General features: G+C 41.0%; 1 protein-coding gene across 1 annotated transcript; it reads left to right on the forward strand.

The window, feature by feature from the left end:
• The first annotated feature begins 11,760 nt into the window (after window positions 1-11,760).
• Window positions 11,761-13,556, forward strand: id3 (inhibitor of DNA binding 3). Its single transcript, XM_008399959.3, has 3 exons — window positions 11,761-12,177; window positions 12,465-12,539; window positions 12,819-13,556. Exons 1-2 carry the CDS (start codon window positions 11,881-11,883, stop codon window positions 12,516-12,518), a joined length of 351 nt encoding a protein of 116 aa, XP_008398181.1. The 5' UTR covers window positions 11,761-11,880; the 3' UTR covers window positions 12,519-12,539; window positions 12,819-13,556.
• The last annotated feature ends 3,274 nt before the right edge of the window (window positions 13,557-16,830 follow it).

Here is a 16,830-nt window from a genome sequence, read left to right on the forward strand (position 1 = left end):
ACAGGAAACACTTTATCTTATCACCAGTAACACAAATATTCAAAAATGCTGTCCTGAGATACGATGAAAAGTATCTGCCATGGTTACTATATTAAGTGCTAGATATTTGTTTTTATTTAAATTAACTTCTGCTCATTAGTGCTGGTCTCAGAGTTCACAGGAACTGATCTGACTCTTTTTTGTCGTTTTGCTAAATCGAAAATATTTTTTAAGAACTGAATGTCTACAGCCACAGCCTGACTGACTTATTTATCTTTACTTAGAGTTTAAGTTGGGTCAGCAGTTAAAATACCACGCTCAAATGTACTCATCTAGCCGTGTGAGCGGTGGCAGTGTGTGAATGCGTGCGTGTGTGTGTGTGTATGCGTGCGTGTGTGTGTGTGCAGGGGTGGGAGGTCACAGGGATGTTCTTGACTGTGTCATCTCCAGCAGCTGTTTCCCTCAAACCCTGCCTCGCCCACTCCTCCCCCTCCTACTCCATCGTCTCACAATGAAACCAATACAAAGGGACAGGAAGTGCCTCCCGTTAACTGGGGCCCAATCAAAGCCATCATTATTCCTGTGTCAGAATTTTTACAGGAAATAGCTTCTCAGAAAATATGCCAGCTGTGCAGAGAGTGTGGGATTATTGTCTTTTAGGTCTTCTCTGTTTTTTTGTTTTTTTCCTCATCTCCTCAGTCAGTGCTAACAAAAGGACACATAGGCCTGTAGGAACCACGTGCACGGCACACTGCCGCAGTGTGCGCTCGCTCCGGCACCAGGTTCTCCGGGCCGGGTGGGTATTGTGCGCCGTGTGAAAAGGGCTTCCCTGCAGTGCACGCTCCAACTTCTCTGGTTGCTAATTGTCTCTCGATGCTCTTGAGAAAGCAGACAGCAGAACCTTTGCAGGCAGGCAGACACGCATGATCACACACACACACACACACACACGCACACACACACACACACACACACACACACACACACACACACTCACACACAGGAATACGCACGGCTTGTCGAGCCGCATCTGTAAGCGTCCTGCTCAGGTTACAGCGTAAACGGCGGGTTCAGGTGAAGCCTAACATTTGCCAGATGCTGCGGTTAAGTCACCAGGAGGTTAGCCCAACATTGGGGTGTTGTTGTTGGTTGGGGAGGGGTGGGGGGATCATCTGCCTCCCCAACAGGAGGGGCACACATCTGGCATGAAAAGAAACTAAACAGAGTGTGGATGATAATATAAAAATCACACCAGTAGCTCCGTGTGATATAGAAAATATAATACCACCTATAATGTGAAATCCTTTGAGATAGCAGGGCATTCAATTTGCTGTTCACTGCTGTTTTATTCTAGTATGGATTCACTTGACACAATATGTCTAAATTAACCTCTTAGTTCTATGTCTGTCATGGTAAAACATTTTCTGGATGAGAAATTATTGCGATAAACGATAATATCGTCGTTTTGATACTAGTTTCAACTAATGCAAGTTTGACCTCCCAAAGACTAAGGCTGCGTTCAGACTGCAGCCTGAAGTGACCCAAATCTGACTTCTTTAACTTGATGCGACCCGTATCTGAACTTTTCAGGACAACCCAGGCTCCTTATCTGATCTTTTCAAATGTGACCTGTGTCTGTGCGGCCAGGTCGCATCCATCCGACCTGAATGTTATTGATACTCGACAAACGTGGCTGTCCTGCGTCCTGGTGCACTGAAGCGAGAACAAAACAACGACTGTTAAGTTGGTAATGTGCTGGATCCAGTTGGACAACAACTTTAACAGAAATGCTCCAAAATTAGCATCCGCGTTTCCTTCCATAAACGCTGAGCACGCTCGCTTCGCTGACACTGCGTCCTCTGCTGCGCATGCGGGAAACTTTCAGGTTATTTGCGGTTCACACGGGAGATCACACACACGTTGCATATATTCAGAAATGTGAACGTAGCTTAATAAACTTTACTTTTTTACAGGACACTCAACACTGGGACTGGAAGACATTTAAAATCTCCAAAGCAAGGCAAGCAAACAATAAATAAAGCAGAAATAAAAACCACTTACAACTGAAACCATAAATAAAAATGGATCATGAAGTCTTTTTAAACAAAATTCCCCTTTAATAAATACTATTAATCACAGTGGAAATAACTGAGGTCATTTTAATTCATAATGTGCTTAACTGACTATTTGCTTACTGCAGTAGGCTTACATACGAGGATAGTTCTTTGATGTCTTCTTTCTTGAATGAAAGGTATGAAACATTCGTTTTAATGCTGGTCTGCTAGTCTAGACAGATAACTGTTTGTCCCAGCCCTGGTTACATTGAACTCGGTCTGTATGAAATTCCCGGCCTGGATCATTGTCCCGGTCCGCCCCTGGTGATAGCAGAGATGCTCCTGCTGATGAGCCTGAGACTGAGAAGAGCGAGCTCCTCGGTTTATCTCCTCCTCGGTTTGTCTTCTGTAATCTCTCTGTCTCTCTGAGGAATTGCAGACGTCTGGAGGCCAATAATTAACTCACTCAACACGTTGACACAGGTGAGCTCTACTCCACTTGTTAAACAGTCATTATGAGGGCTGTTGCGATGTGAATGTACACACACACACACACCCACACAAATTGAATGACCTCCAACGTTATCATCGCTTGTCTCTCACGTTAGGCTGAATCCCATTCAGTTACAAAATGCCACTGTTGACAGTCCTTGCACTGATTAGATAAAGGTGAGTTTCCATCAGCCAGAAACCTTTAAAGCTCTTATCCTCTCCTGGCATTCAGGAGAAGAGCTTCCAGCTCCTGTGAATACAATCCAGAGACGTGGATGTTCAGTCGGGCCGCGTAAACCGGGCCTGTCGAGCCTATCTCCTGTTTTGACCTGAGGAGCTGCTCTGTGTCCTTCACAGAGAAGATTATCTGCTGTGTTTGAAGCGTCTGTCCTTATCTGAGGGCTCTGTGTTGAGGTCATCAGCCTGGATGCCTTCACTGCGCATCCGTTCTTTCTCCAGTTAATCTTAGAAAAGGTGGGATAATTCAGTTCAGCAACAAATTGTGACAAATGGCGTCTCAAGATACAAAGAAATTCAAGCCAGTTCATTCTAATACAGCCTAAATGTCTCTGAATCAAACTGCACTGCAGACCTGACTCTAAGTGCAGATTACAATCAAGCTCAATTAGCATTTATTCTTAATTTAGATCTGAATACTTATTTTACATTAATTTTAATATGCTACTATTTAATAGCAAAAATACTTATTTATTCAATTCAGTTCACTAGAAAAATACTTTATTTATCCCAAAGGGAAGCTAAATGGTTTCGTAACTCCGGTCATTTATGGTCAAAGAGTCAATTAGACGGTGACGCTGTGGGCAGAGAGGATTTCTGCTAGCGGTCAGTCACGCAATGAGACTGAAGAAACCTTTGACTGAAAGCTGTGGCTGTATGACTGTCATAACATGCTAACATCTCAACATCCAGGCAGCAGAGACAATATTTCACAGCAACATATCCTGGATGACACCATCAGTTGTTGGCAAACACTGCTAATCCACCTCGCTTGCTTTTGCCGCTCCTCTTTAAATCTCTGTCTGGCGTTGGAGTCGTGGATATGATCATAATTCATGTGTTATTTGAGCTTTTGAGATGCTAATTATTATTAGCTCGCATTTGTAAAAACAATACCTTGTTGCCATGGTTACACATAAAAACAACTGTCCAAAATAATAATAATAAAACAAAAAAGATAAGAGCAATGATCATAATCAGTCCAAACCTGAGGGAATAACTGTCCAAACATGTAAAGTCTTCACCATTAAAAAATGAACAACAAAGGTTTACAAAACATCAGAACTGATGTTGTTTAATATGTGGAAAGAAAGGGCGTTCATTTTCACAGACATGAAAACTAATCGGGTTAAGTTTAAGTTAAAGACTTTTTTTTTATAAAATAATAAAGTTTGTGCTGTTAACAATTAGAGCAACTGAGGATCAGAGACAATCAGCTGAAGCTATAAAATGGAAATTATTTTTGCTTGTTAAGTTGTAAGCATTCTTGTTAAAGGAAATTTTTCTCATTACTATATTCTTGACCTTTGACCTTATCCAGAAATGAGAAGTGGACCTTTGAACATGGAGTTCATGAATCCACAATCTACAGAACAAAGAGTTTAACAGCGATAATAGCAGCAGTAGCAAGTGTACAACTATAAAAAAAAGAGTGAGAGCATAAAGTTAACTGAAGGAGTAGTTCAGTCAAAGTCTCAATCCAAAAAAGAGAGGAGTAAACACAGAAACAACAAAGATGAAGAAAAACAGAGATCAAAACAAAAGCAAGGAAGTGATCTTCACTTGCCAAATGTTTCCTGAATTTAGAGATGTGTGGGTGTTCCCAAGCCAAACCCAGAAGGTTGTAGGTGTCATGTGGTTGATGAAACTGAAAATAGCTCTATGTTTTTAAAAAAGTTTAAAAGCAGCTGCTGTATCGGTGTGGTGTTACATGCAAGTTATGAGAAAAATAAATATGGTCCAAGCATTCAAGTTAAATCTGCACATCGTTACGATGTGGTCAGAAACGGCAAATCCTGAACAAAAAATAGCTGACTAAAGCTTTTTGGCTGTATAAAGCAGAGAAAACTGTTGCTGTGAATACACACTCAAAAAAGTGAACTCAGTGAATTGTTGAATTACATAAATGGAGCCAAAATTAATCAATATGTGGCTTTCAAACATAACACACTTTAGTAAGTTTAACTGAAATAATTTAAGTGTACAACCATTTTTATGGACACTTTTGGTGCAGAAGTATTTGTGGCTTGTAACTGAAACGTTGAAATTGTAGAGAAAAATCCCATAGCTTAGGGTTCCAACCCTTGCCACTAAAGGTTAGAGGTCAGGGCACCGTACTTGTTTCTGGGGAGGAGAAGAAGATCAGAGAGAATGGCTTTGTGGCCCTTAAAAACTTATTTTTAGGGCCACATGTAGATATGTGCTCAGTAGCACATATTTTAACACCTTATGCAGTAATAAGTTAATTATCACATTATAAAAGAGCAAATATTCAATATAAACCATCACAGCAATCATTATGGTGTGTAGTTTACTGCATACCAGTGATTTATGATTGACTTTCAGCTCTCCTCAACAAGAAAAACAACTAAAGAAAAAAAAGCTTCATATGTCTGGGTTTAAAATAAAACCCGATCTGAGAACTTGCTTCCATTGGCCGTTTTTCTCTTTTGGCCTCTGAGAGACCAGAGGAAGGAGCTTTTTTAGACTTCTTGAGTGGCTTTAGCTTCGGTGGAGGAAGGATATTTTCAGTAATTACAGAGTAACCAGGGAATGTTAGCAGGAAATGTCCGTAGTACAATATGCAGGCCAAGCGTGGCCGAGCAGATAGAGCTTCCTGCCGGTTTTCCTCTCTTTGGGGGCGACTCCTGCTTGTGTTTCTATTTTTCTCTGGAATCCTAATGGAGATTTTGAGGCAATTTTCTTTTCATTTACAAGAAACTGATTCACCAAAGCTAGAGGATAAAACAAGCCGGCTGACCCAAGTCCAGTCCCTGAGAGCTGCCACCCTGCAACCAGAGGCCAAGTAATTAGCAGTTAATTGAATTCAGGTGTGTTTGAGCAGAGATGCTTCTAAAAATCTCTGGAGGATGGACCTGGACACGACTGGACTAAAATGTGGAAGGAAGATCTGTCAGATTCTGAGATGACATGCAGATCATTTTTCTTATTTTGACACATCACAACACATTTAAATTGTATTGGGATTTATGCAGCACATCAACAAATGGAGCATTATGAAGAGGAAGCAAAATGATTTTCCAGAAAAGTGAATTTATACATTATTAACTAGACAAGGTTATGTTTTTATGATGTAAAAAACTCATTCCAAACATTAGGATGCAGAAATCCAGCAGATAGCATTAGAAATGATTAATTCATTATAGAAAACATCTTCAGAGTAAATAAATCTCTCCCAGTGGAGAAAAATACAGACTTTGAAGTATATATATATACATATATATATATGAGAATGATGAGAGTCCAGCAGGAATCAGGCAGTGTGTTTGAGTGTGTGACTCGTCTCAGAGCTTCGTCATGAGGAGACGGCTTTTATTCAGGTCACCTCTTTGCTGTCACTCTGCCCTCTTCGTCTGGAGGGGCGACCAAGACGGACACCGCTGACCCAGATTAACAAAGGGTAAGTGTGTGTGTGTGTGTGTGTGTAGAGAGGTGGGGGGATATCAGCTGTGTATCATGTCTCAGTCTGCACCATTTTAATTCATTAGCAGCATAAGGAACAGACAAGAGAGATGGGAAAGAGAGTGTGTGTGTGTGTGTGCGTGTGCGTGCGTGTGTGTGTGTGTGTGTGTGTGTGTGTGTGTGTGTGTGTGTGTGTGTGTGTGTGTGTGTGTGTGTGTGTGTGTGTGTGTGTGTGTGTGTGTGTGTGTGTGTGTGTGTGTGTGTGTGTGTGTGTTGGGGGTTGGGGCGAGAAAAGAAGAATACAACATCAGTGACAGACGGAGAAAGTCACTTGGTTTCTGGGATCTACTTGACCTAGAAAGCCGTGACACAGACACACACAGGTGCACATGTACTCACCAGGGACTTAGCAGCCGCTGTGTGTGTGTGTGAGTGTGTGTGTGAAGTCCGGCCAGCTGATCCCCTCGCAGCAGCCACCACCGTGACGGACCCCCTTCGCAGCTTTCTTCCCTTCAACCCGTCTCTTATTCTGTCACCGTCCGTGAATTACTTTCTCCCCTCTCACGCCAGACGTCCATCAGACATTTTCCACCTCGGTTTTCTTTGCTCTGGTCTCTTTGAGATCATTTCCTCCTACTGAACTCTACATCCACTTACTGAGGCCCATGCATGAACTTGTGTGAGAGAAAACACAGATGTAAATTTGACTTTGTCTTTTAAAATGGCAGCTCTGTCCTCTCTAACTTTTTTACCAAACGTCTTTGACTGCAACATGATATGTCGTTGGACAAGATGAAAAATAGTGGGATTAGTTTGTTTCCATTTTAGTTTCCCATACATGTATCTTCTCCAGCTTGGATGTCTTGAAGCAAGCAGATCCAGCTGTCTTTTAAAAGCCATTGGTGCGTCCAGGATCAGATCTGGATGGCAAATTCAAAGACTCATTATTAACAAGCTGCAGTGTGTGGGATTCTAGTGTGCAAGCTTATCCTTAAAAGCAAGGTCAAAAATCTAGCTTAGAGGAGTTTAAAGTGTTTTCACCGCAATGCAAATCTGCACAAGGAGCTGCTGTGACACAAGAGCGACTGTTGCAAAAAAAATAATTACATGGCCATCATCTGGTTGTAATCTGCAAAATGTTTCATCCATCGTGATTTTGGTTGAAGCTGAGAATGCAGCTCCACAACAAATGAGACCAAAGAACGAGCTGTGGAGAAAACAGTTGGCCACTTTGTGCTGTCTGGAGGCCCAGTTCTCAGAACAGGGAAGCTGCTTTAGAGGACGGTTTCAGGCAAGCCACTTTCTGATGATTGTCTAATTGTTGGTGTGGTAATTCAGTTTTTGGAAGTGCGGCATGCTGGAGCTGAAGAATCCAGCTATCTTTCTATGAGCCGATAAACATTTCCTGTCCAAAATGACTAAGTGAAATTCAGAGTTTCCTCCAAGTTGCACCAATGGAATGATGGAAGGCGTTGTGACTGATCTGATCACGCTCTCCTACACTCAGCGAAGTGCCAGCTACCACAATAACCATGTCTGGCCTTCCTTGCACAACCCCAGATGTTTGTCCTTTTCTTACGGCCACAGCACAGACCAACTGTTCCAGTAAGTTGACGAAAACGACAAAACAATGGTGTGACCAGCACCTGGTGTCCTCTGTCTCCTGAACAGTAGATTCAGCTTGTTTTGCCCCTATGTGGCGCCTGTGGGCTTTATGGCTTTCTGTGGGTCGTTTCCCACCTGCTCACAGAGAGAGAGAGAGACAGAGAGGCGGGTAAAATCTTCACTTCAAGGACGTAGATGGGCCACCTGACAACAGCTCAGTTCCCACAATGCCCTCAAAATCAGAAACGTTTTGAGATTAGAGGCTTAATCTGCCAGGTGTCGAAATTTAAAGCTTCATGTTTATGTGCTCTAACTGCCTTATTTATCTAAAAACATGCAGTTTCTTGGATAAGTATCAAAACATTTTATCATGTTACAACTGGAGCTATTTCAATGTATTCAGTGGGTCTTCATTTGATGGACCCAAACAAAGCAGTCCATTATTATACTTGCATTCAGGCATCCTAGTCAATACTTGTAGAAGAGTCTTTAATCGCTGCAGTATTTGGCTCTAAAACTTTTTTTTGATTATTTTACTTTGCAAAACATCTCAAGCAGGAATCTGTTAAAATCAATCCTCAAGACTTTTCAAGGCTACAGATACTCAATCGTGTTCCTTTGTCTTCTTGATGCTGTTTGTTGATTGATATTCTCTAAAGATCCTCTGAGGCCTTCAGAAAACAGCTGAATTTACTGAGATATCTGCAGAGTTAAGGGGACTGGACAGAAATACATGCCACACTTTCCCAAATACATTTAGAAAATCTCTTCACATGCACTACTGTACTTTAGTCTACCACATGAAATCCCAGTGAAAAAAACACTGTGGTTTTAACATGGATGTAAATCCTTTTGTAAGACATTGCATATACGTAAGCAGATGTTTAGTGCCATCACTTTCCAGAAAAGTTGTTTCATCTCCATGATTAGATGGAAAAGTGAATCCTTGTGTGTAAATGTCCCCCCACAGCTCCTCTCAGCCACATCGGTCACAGAGTGGGTTGCTCTTGGACTGAATGAAATAACGTGATACACGTCAGTTAATTTCCTCAGAGATTAGGCGCTCTCTTTCTCTCCCTCTCTGTCTTTCTTTCTTTCTCTCTCATCTAAAATTCCTGCAAAATCATCATCATGCATATTGAACAAGAGACTCTAAGGCTCTTAACAAGCGGCCGATACAAGACAACAATGTGCAGAAAATGTTGTGTCACCGCCTGGGTCACAAGGGACAAAAGCTGGGGATGTGTAGGCCGTTCAAAGCCGGCGAAGAAGACTGAAGAGTCTTTGATGAAGCACAGACAGAAAACCCTGAGCAGAGGATGACAAGGAATCCTGCATGACACACACAAAACACACCACACACTCGAAGAATGTAAGTTTTGGTGTGTTTCTTGCCTCCTAATTATCCAACACTGGTTGTACAACACGGCCTCTCCATTGGACACTCCTTTAAATCTCATCTCACAAGACGACTCCCGTTACTCTACACTCTTTCCTGTTGAGTAAAAGGAGACACTCTGTTTGTCTTGAAACACGCTGATTGGGTCATAAAGATGCTCGGTGAGAATATGAGCAGCTCAGCAGCTGTGGAAACACCTACATTCACGAGTTCCTCTCTTGTTCAAGGAATATTACCATTTTCTTTTTCTCTTTGAACTAAGTGGTTATAAATAAAATACAATGGTCTAAAATTTAATTGAGAGGCAGATAAAGAGTGAGATAAAAGGGAGGGGAAGGAGGGTGCTGCTAATTATGCGTGACGATTGTTGATGGCTTGATTGTCTGCGTCCAGCTGCACAGAGGAGCAGGGAGAGGCGAGGGGAGGGAGAGGGAGAGGCAGACTCACTGACGCCGGCCTCGGAATTCTCCCATCCATTGAAAGAGAGACCCGATTGTGTCCGCTGCCTTTCCAGCGAGCACCTGATCTTTGCCCAGACACACTGCTGCGTGTGTGAGTGTGTGTTCCCACAGATGTACCCAGACTCATGCAATGGTCAGGCAGGGGTGTATGCAAAAAAAAAAAAAAGAAAAGAAAAGGGAAGAAAAGGGGAGGGGAGAGGAGGGGAGGGAGGGAAAAAACAAAAAAAAGTTTGGTCTTTCTAAATGAAATAACCGCAATTTGATGAATTGACCTCAGACCAGATCGTTTCCTTGGTAGCTTCATTCCCTGAAGTCAGCTCCAGCGGTTATTTTCCCATCAGAACTTGGAAATGTGAAGCGATATTTCCCCCCCTTCACACACCCCTTCTCTCTTGACATATTTAAGAAAGCTATTTAAGGTCAAAGTTTTGTTTGCACAACCGGCGCCGCTCACATGATGCCTCTTTAAAACAGCGCGCGGATCGAAGTCTTGTCTCACGGTTCAATATTATGGTTTGCTCTGAAGTGAGGTCGTTGAGTGACTTGTCACATAGGGTCAGTGGTTGTGAGGAGGAGGAGCGGGAGGGTGGGGGGATCAGGAGGAAGGCAGTTTTAGCTTTAACATCTGTTCAACCTCTGCGTAACTGGAGGGATATCTCCAACCGTGGGTTTTTACGCACACACACATCCGAGTCTTAAGATGAGACGTTAATGATCTTCCTAATAATCCCCCATCCCCCTCCCCTCATCTCATGTTATGTTAATGATTATCATTATTGTGATAACTAAAAAACATCTTGAAGAACGTGTGATTGTGCGTCATTGCTGTGCCAGGCACCAAAAACAGTGATAATAAGATTAATAACAACAAGCAGTGTGTTACACTTATTAAAAGTACTTATTTATTGTCGCTGTTCTTATTACATCTTAAAACTTATTACCTTAAAGTTTTACCACGTAATTTAGCTGAATACAACTTCAGATCCAAAGAAGAAGACTGCGGAGCGGCGGCTCCATTCATGACTGGCAGCTCCTCTCAGCCAATCAGATCTCCGAGCGCCTCTGCGCCTCTCCGCTCCGATTGGTTCTTGAGGGAGGGCGGGCCGTCTGCCAGAGAGGGGAGTGTGCGTCGGGGTGAATGGATGACGTCGGGAGGCTGGCGCCAGCATGTCTGGGACTGGCGCGTTAGATCAACACAGCTGGGCCGGGATAGGACACACAGCTGGCTCAGGCCTGCATTCCTCCACAAAACAGGATTGTGAGAAAAGGGGAAAATAAGACCCAAATAGGAGCAGAACGGGACGTGCTTCGGTGTAAACTCAAAGGGGGCAACATATAAATCTGCTCCAAAGCAACATTTATGACAGTTTCACTCAGAGGGTGGCAGACTTTATCATCTGAAAAGTCCTGATAATATATGGAAATGAATTCTTAATAAGCAACAACGAGGCAGAAGATGCTTATAATGCAAGATGATAACAGGAAACTGACTGAAACTGATTGCTTCTTCCAAATTACATAACTTGATTTGTGTTGAAACAAGCTGGTTTCACTGACCCTTTGCCCATATTACATCAGTTTGGGGTCATTTAGTCCGAAAATCTTTTAAATACACACTGTCTGTCTGTCTGTCTGTCTGTCTGTCTGTCTGTCTGTCTGTCTGTCTGTCTATCTATCTATCTATCTATCTATCTATCTATCTATCTATCTATCTATCTATCTATCTATCTATCTATCTATCTATCTATCTATCTATCTATCTATCTATCTATCTATCTATCTATCTATCTATCTATCTATCTATCTATCTATCTAAACATGCAGTAAACCTTCAGGCAGCACTACATTTGTTGAAACTAGTCAGAAGCAGGGGATCGTGTTATTTACTTTGTAATTTTATCCATATCAAATAAAGAAAGCACCTGAAGAAGATCGCTAACACACAGAGTGACAAACCCCTTCAGGCATCTCATCCAAATTTCCTCATTCCTGCTACTCCAGCCACTAGGTACGTTCAACCAATCAGCGCGCACCTCTTTTTCGCGCTCGCCAATCACAACGCCATGCGAAAAGTGGGCGGTACGTAGGCGTCCGCGACGTATAAAAACGTTACAGTACGCCGCTGTCACATCTCTGTAGCCGATCTGAACGCGAACCCGAAGGAAAGTACCCGAAACTCACAGCGAGGACAACCAGCCGCGGCGTCTCCCCATCGCTTTATCGTCCCAGCATGAAGGCCATCAGTCCCGTCCGCTCGGTGAGGAGCTGCTACAAGGCCGTGTGCTGCATCTCGGAGCAGAGCCTGGCCATCGGCCGGAATAAACACCCGTGCGTGGATGAGTCTGTGAGCGCGCTGTGCGACATGAACGACTGCTACTCCAAGCTGAAGGAGCTGGTGTGCATCCCGCAGAACAAGTCGGTGAGCCAGGTGGAGATCCTCCAGCACGTCATCGACTACATCTTCGACCTGCAGATCGCGCTGGAGGCGGAGGACGCGTCTGCGCCGGAGATGGTTTTATCCATAAAGGTGAGGGTTAGATGGAGGAGGTGGGGGGCTGCAGGGTGGGCTGGTGCTTCTCATGCAACATCCCCAACAAAACGCACATGGAGTCTCAGTGTGGATCTTAAGCCTCTGTTTGCACAGGACGGAGCTTTTCTCTGCTTCTGTTCTATTTTAAACTGTTTGTGGTCCAGAGGCCGATAGTGATCTTTTGTGATTACACCTCATCGCTGACATCTAAGCTATTCTTGTATCAGTTTGTCACATGCTGCCAGCTGCTAAAACTCTTTGTTTTCTTTCTGCTTCTCATTCAGGCTGCGGACATCACTCGCAATTTCTCCAAAGAAGAAGAACGATTGTGCCATTAGGATGTGGATGGAACAATACTGGTACGCATCATACACCTCCGTAAAGAAACGTGTTTTAAATAAATCCGTCGTATGGGAGCACGAGTTGTGTTTTTAAACGAACTGTGTGCTAAAAGAACATTCAATGTGCAGCCAATTAAACAGGCCAGTGAACGTGGAGCGGATTCATTGCTATCTGCCTGGGGTTAATGAAAGTTCCATGCTAGGCGCCAGTCTGTCTGCTCCGCTCTGCAGGGAGGGAGGGAGAGAGGGTGGGAGGCAGAGATCTGACTTCACTTTTCTTCCTTTCTCTCCATGCAGGTGCAGGGAAACACATGTCTCCACTTCACTCCGGGCAAGAGGACAAGAGGGGCAAAAAAAATAAGAAAGAAAGAAAGAAGAAGGAAAGGGGGGGGATAGGTATTTGGAAAAGAGGGAGAAGACAGAAGAGGAGGCGGAGGGTTTAAAGACAGAGGAAAGAAGAAAACATTGAACTGTTTCTGGGATGAGTGGGGATCAACAGCAGCAGTGCATGAGCGAGAAAACAGAGACTCATTCTTTGGCTCCTGGACAGACAAAATCAACACACCAAAGCAGAGGAATTGGAAACTGAAAGCGATGTTTATGTCTTCCCTTCATAAATGCAGTTTCTTTTAGAAGAAGTGAAATATTTATCCTTTTTTTCTTTTTTTTTTTTTTACATTTTTAATGCATTCCAAACATCACTTACCATCTGAAATGATCTGCACCAAGACCTCACCTCACTTAAGACCCTCCCCCCCCCAACCCCTAAAACAGACTGTTTGTCTGTTAAAGCATGTGTACATATCTGCTGTGGGTTTGTAAGATGTGAGTCATTTTGGATGTTTTTTTTTGTTGTTTTTATTTTTTAACGGGACTTTTAGCTGATATATTCTAAACTCTATACTAGAGTTTATTATAAACGTTTGTAGGGATTGTCTTATTTCTACAGACAACCTGCTGTGAGTTTCATAAACTCTTTATTTTAAAGTTTAATTTGTATCTATGTTATGAAATAAAAAAAAAAATGATGTGAAACAGTTTGTGTGGCGTATTTAAGCGTTTAAAAAATGAATGAGTCGTCTCTTTAGTAGATTCCAGTGACGCTGATGTGACTTCTGGGCCTTGAATGACAACGAAGGGCTGATATAACAGGATGTGTTCAGATGAATCTTGAGGTCGGGTGGTTGGAAATCAAGCAAAGGGAGTTTCCTGTGAATGCTTTTTATTTTTCCATTGAAGGAGTAACGGCCAGCGTCAGCAGCTTCTAACGTGGTGAAGATGACGAGATAGCTCCTTACGCCACAAAATAGCAAAAAAAGAAAAAAGTGTCCCCTTGTGTGACCTTGCAGGTGTAAAACAGGTTTCAATCAAAAAAGAAAAAAAAAGTGTGGTGAGAACTTTATTTCTTGCAGTGAATGCTTAAAGTTTTATTTTAAAAATTATTTGTGCAAAGTTTTGTGCATATAGTCTTATAAATTATCACTACATGTGAGATTTCTAATAGATCTCAAGATCTTAGCAGCATGATCCGCTCCAGAGAATGATCTGACTTTGAAAACAACTGAATTTGAAAGTCGAGGCTCTAACCTCAGTGTGACCTCTGAATAATTACACAGAAGAGCAGATTTTATGCTCATACTATTTTTACACGCTTACAAACCTATAAAAAAGACAAAAAAAATGTCACTGAAAACATGAACACGATGACCTACTTCTTACCTTTACTCTACTTGCCGTTAACAAAGCTACAGCTCCCTCTAGTGGTAATTAGAAGCTATTGTCTAAATTCTTTATCAAGCAAGTCACATTTCTGCTGCATAAATAAACATTTTTTACTATTAGGTTTTTATTTATTTAAAGTTATTAATCTGTTTTTAAACATCTGGCTAAATTTGAAGAAAATTAAGAGAATTGGTTGACTTTTTAAAAACATTTTCTACCACCTCACAACTGTCAAAGAGCAAAAACTGAATTTTCTAAAATATGTTTTTGTTTTCTTTTTTAATCTAGAATCTCAAGTTCTTCAAATAAAATAAAGACTTGGACGAAGTTGTTGGTCCCCCTGTGTAATTACATTATAGCACCACCAGCTCAAACTGAAAAGATATATATATATATATATATATATATATATATAATTTATAATTTTTAGGACTTTTTTATCAAAATAAAATAATTATAAAAATGATAAAGCTTTGTTTGTAAGTGAGCGAACATACAGAATCTGCAGGGGATCAAAAATGTGTTTTCCTCACAGGGTTTGAGGTTTCCTTCAGGCTGTACAGCAGCTTTGTTGCATGAGATCCTGGAGATGTTGCATACATCAGAGGAATGTCAAAAATAGATGTTTGGCAGAGGATTTCAGAATGAAATATATAACAGAGTTTTATAAAGTGCTGTACGTTTAAAGGAAACCAGGTTTGAATACATTTCTAATTAAATTTAACTGAAATTATATCAGTTGATTACTGCAAATAAGACTGACTTTCATATAATAATAATAATTTTTGAAAATTCTATATTAGTTAGATGTATAAATTTATATTTAAATCTTGAATTCATAAATTAAATTGTGTTACTACATTATATTTATATGGTTAGTTATTTAATTATTCCTGTCACGTAGTTTCTGGTCAAAATTAATTAAACTGCCACTGTGGCTCATGAAAAACATCCCAACATTTTATCGTTACAGAAAGGTAATTTCTGATCTATGATATTGAAAAAAGCGATGGTCCCACACACACTGACTCAGATCAGTAAGGGTTCAGTGGAATGACTTTGTAATAAATTCAGCAACCCAAATTCACTGAAGAAATAGAAAAATACTCACAGATGCTTTTGGCCTATAAAATAAGCATGTTTTCTAGCAAAACTGTTTAATTACCATAAGCATTAATACACATGTACCTATTTTACTATTTTAATTAAGGACATATTTAAGCAATGGTTTATGTTTATTATTACTATATATATAGATTCAAAACCTCTTTCCTTATTTTTTCAATGCTGGTGGTAAAAAATGGTCTTTCTCAATATCTTGAAATAGTTTCATAATCATGAGGAACTTTTAACCAACCCAAGGAAAGCAATTCCTCAAAAGCACACTAGAGGGAGCAGTGACACAATCTTAGGCTGCGGTTTACTGTGTGAATGAAAATGAAGACATTTATTTGATGTACTTCTCACTTTTTTATCAGTCAGTAAAAACCTGTGGTAAAAGTTTACAGCACAAGATGGGAGTGTTGGACAAGAATGCACCAAAATGAGCCAGGCTGAGATCTACTGAATGTGAACACATGAAACTGACCACAGATCAGATCTTTGCTCGATGGCATAAGATCATTTCCTGCAGGGAAGAGCGAGTAAACCAGATGTTCTTCAGGCAGTTCAAATATAATTTTGCTTTAGATTCAGAGAAAGTAGTTTTTACATGTTCATAAACCAGTTACTCTCATTATATATGAAAAGAATATTTGCTTTCATGTCCATTGAAAAATTTTACCAGACAAAAGAAGCAAAGAGATTCCTGTATGTTTGTCAGGGTTAAGATTTCATAATAACCAACATCAAAGTTAAGACTTAAATCACTGATTATAAGTAAAACCAGTTGGTGATAAACAAAACTAAGAATTTATTTCACTATGTATCACACTAATGTTTGCCTGCTAATGATTAAATATGCATAACTACTGGTAAAAGGGGGAATGTTTTATATGGAGGCTGTTTATCAGTCAGATAATTACCTCCTCAGCCTGCGATTAAGTTCAACAAAGGCCTTCCAACGACCTACTGATTTGATTCAAGCACGTTGAAGCATTGACACATCCGGCCATCCGACTACAGTTAGAGACTCCTGGTTTAGATGCACAAAGCAAAGCAGACAATGCAAACAGAAATATTTATTTCAGCCAAACATGACAGTTTGATCAGATCTATTTGAGCCAGGAAAGAATCATGATGGCCTCTCTGGTTTCTTCAGTTCAGAGGAGGAGGCATCATGAGATGCTAATCAACCAATCAAGAAGAGACTGAGTGTCACATTAGACACCAAATAAAAAGAGATTTCAAATTTTTTACGTTTTTCTCATTCTGCTACTTTCTTCTTCTCCAGTTATCGCTTTTTTGCCGTTATTTCAACTGTTAACTTTGTTTCCTCTCAGTTTTTTTTAAGATCTTTCTGAATAAGATCATTCATGTAAGAGAAACTTTTACACTGAGGTATTCAGACAAAACCTGAAAGCATAACAATGTCAAAGCAACAACAATCAAATGTTTTGGTTATGTCTTTGTGTGCTGACATCCCCTC

The sequence above is a fragment of the Poecilia reticulata genome, chromosome 22 (assembly GCF_904066995.2).
Source record: "Poecilia reticulata chromosome 22, P_reticulata-male-v2, whole genome shotgun sequence".
Taxonomy (NCBI): domain Eukaryota; kingdom Metazoa; phylum Chordata; class Actinopteri; order Cyprinodontiformes; family Poeciliidae; genus Poecilia; species Poecilia reticulata.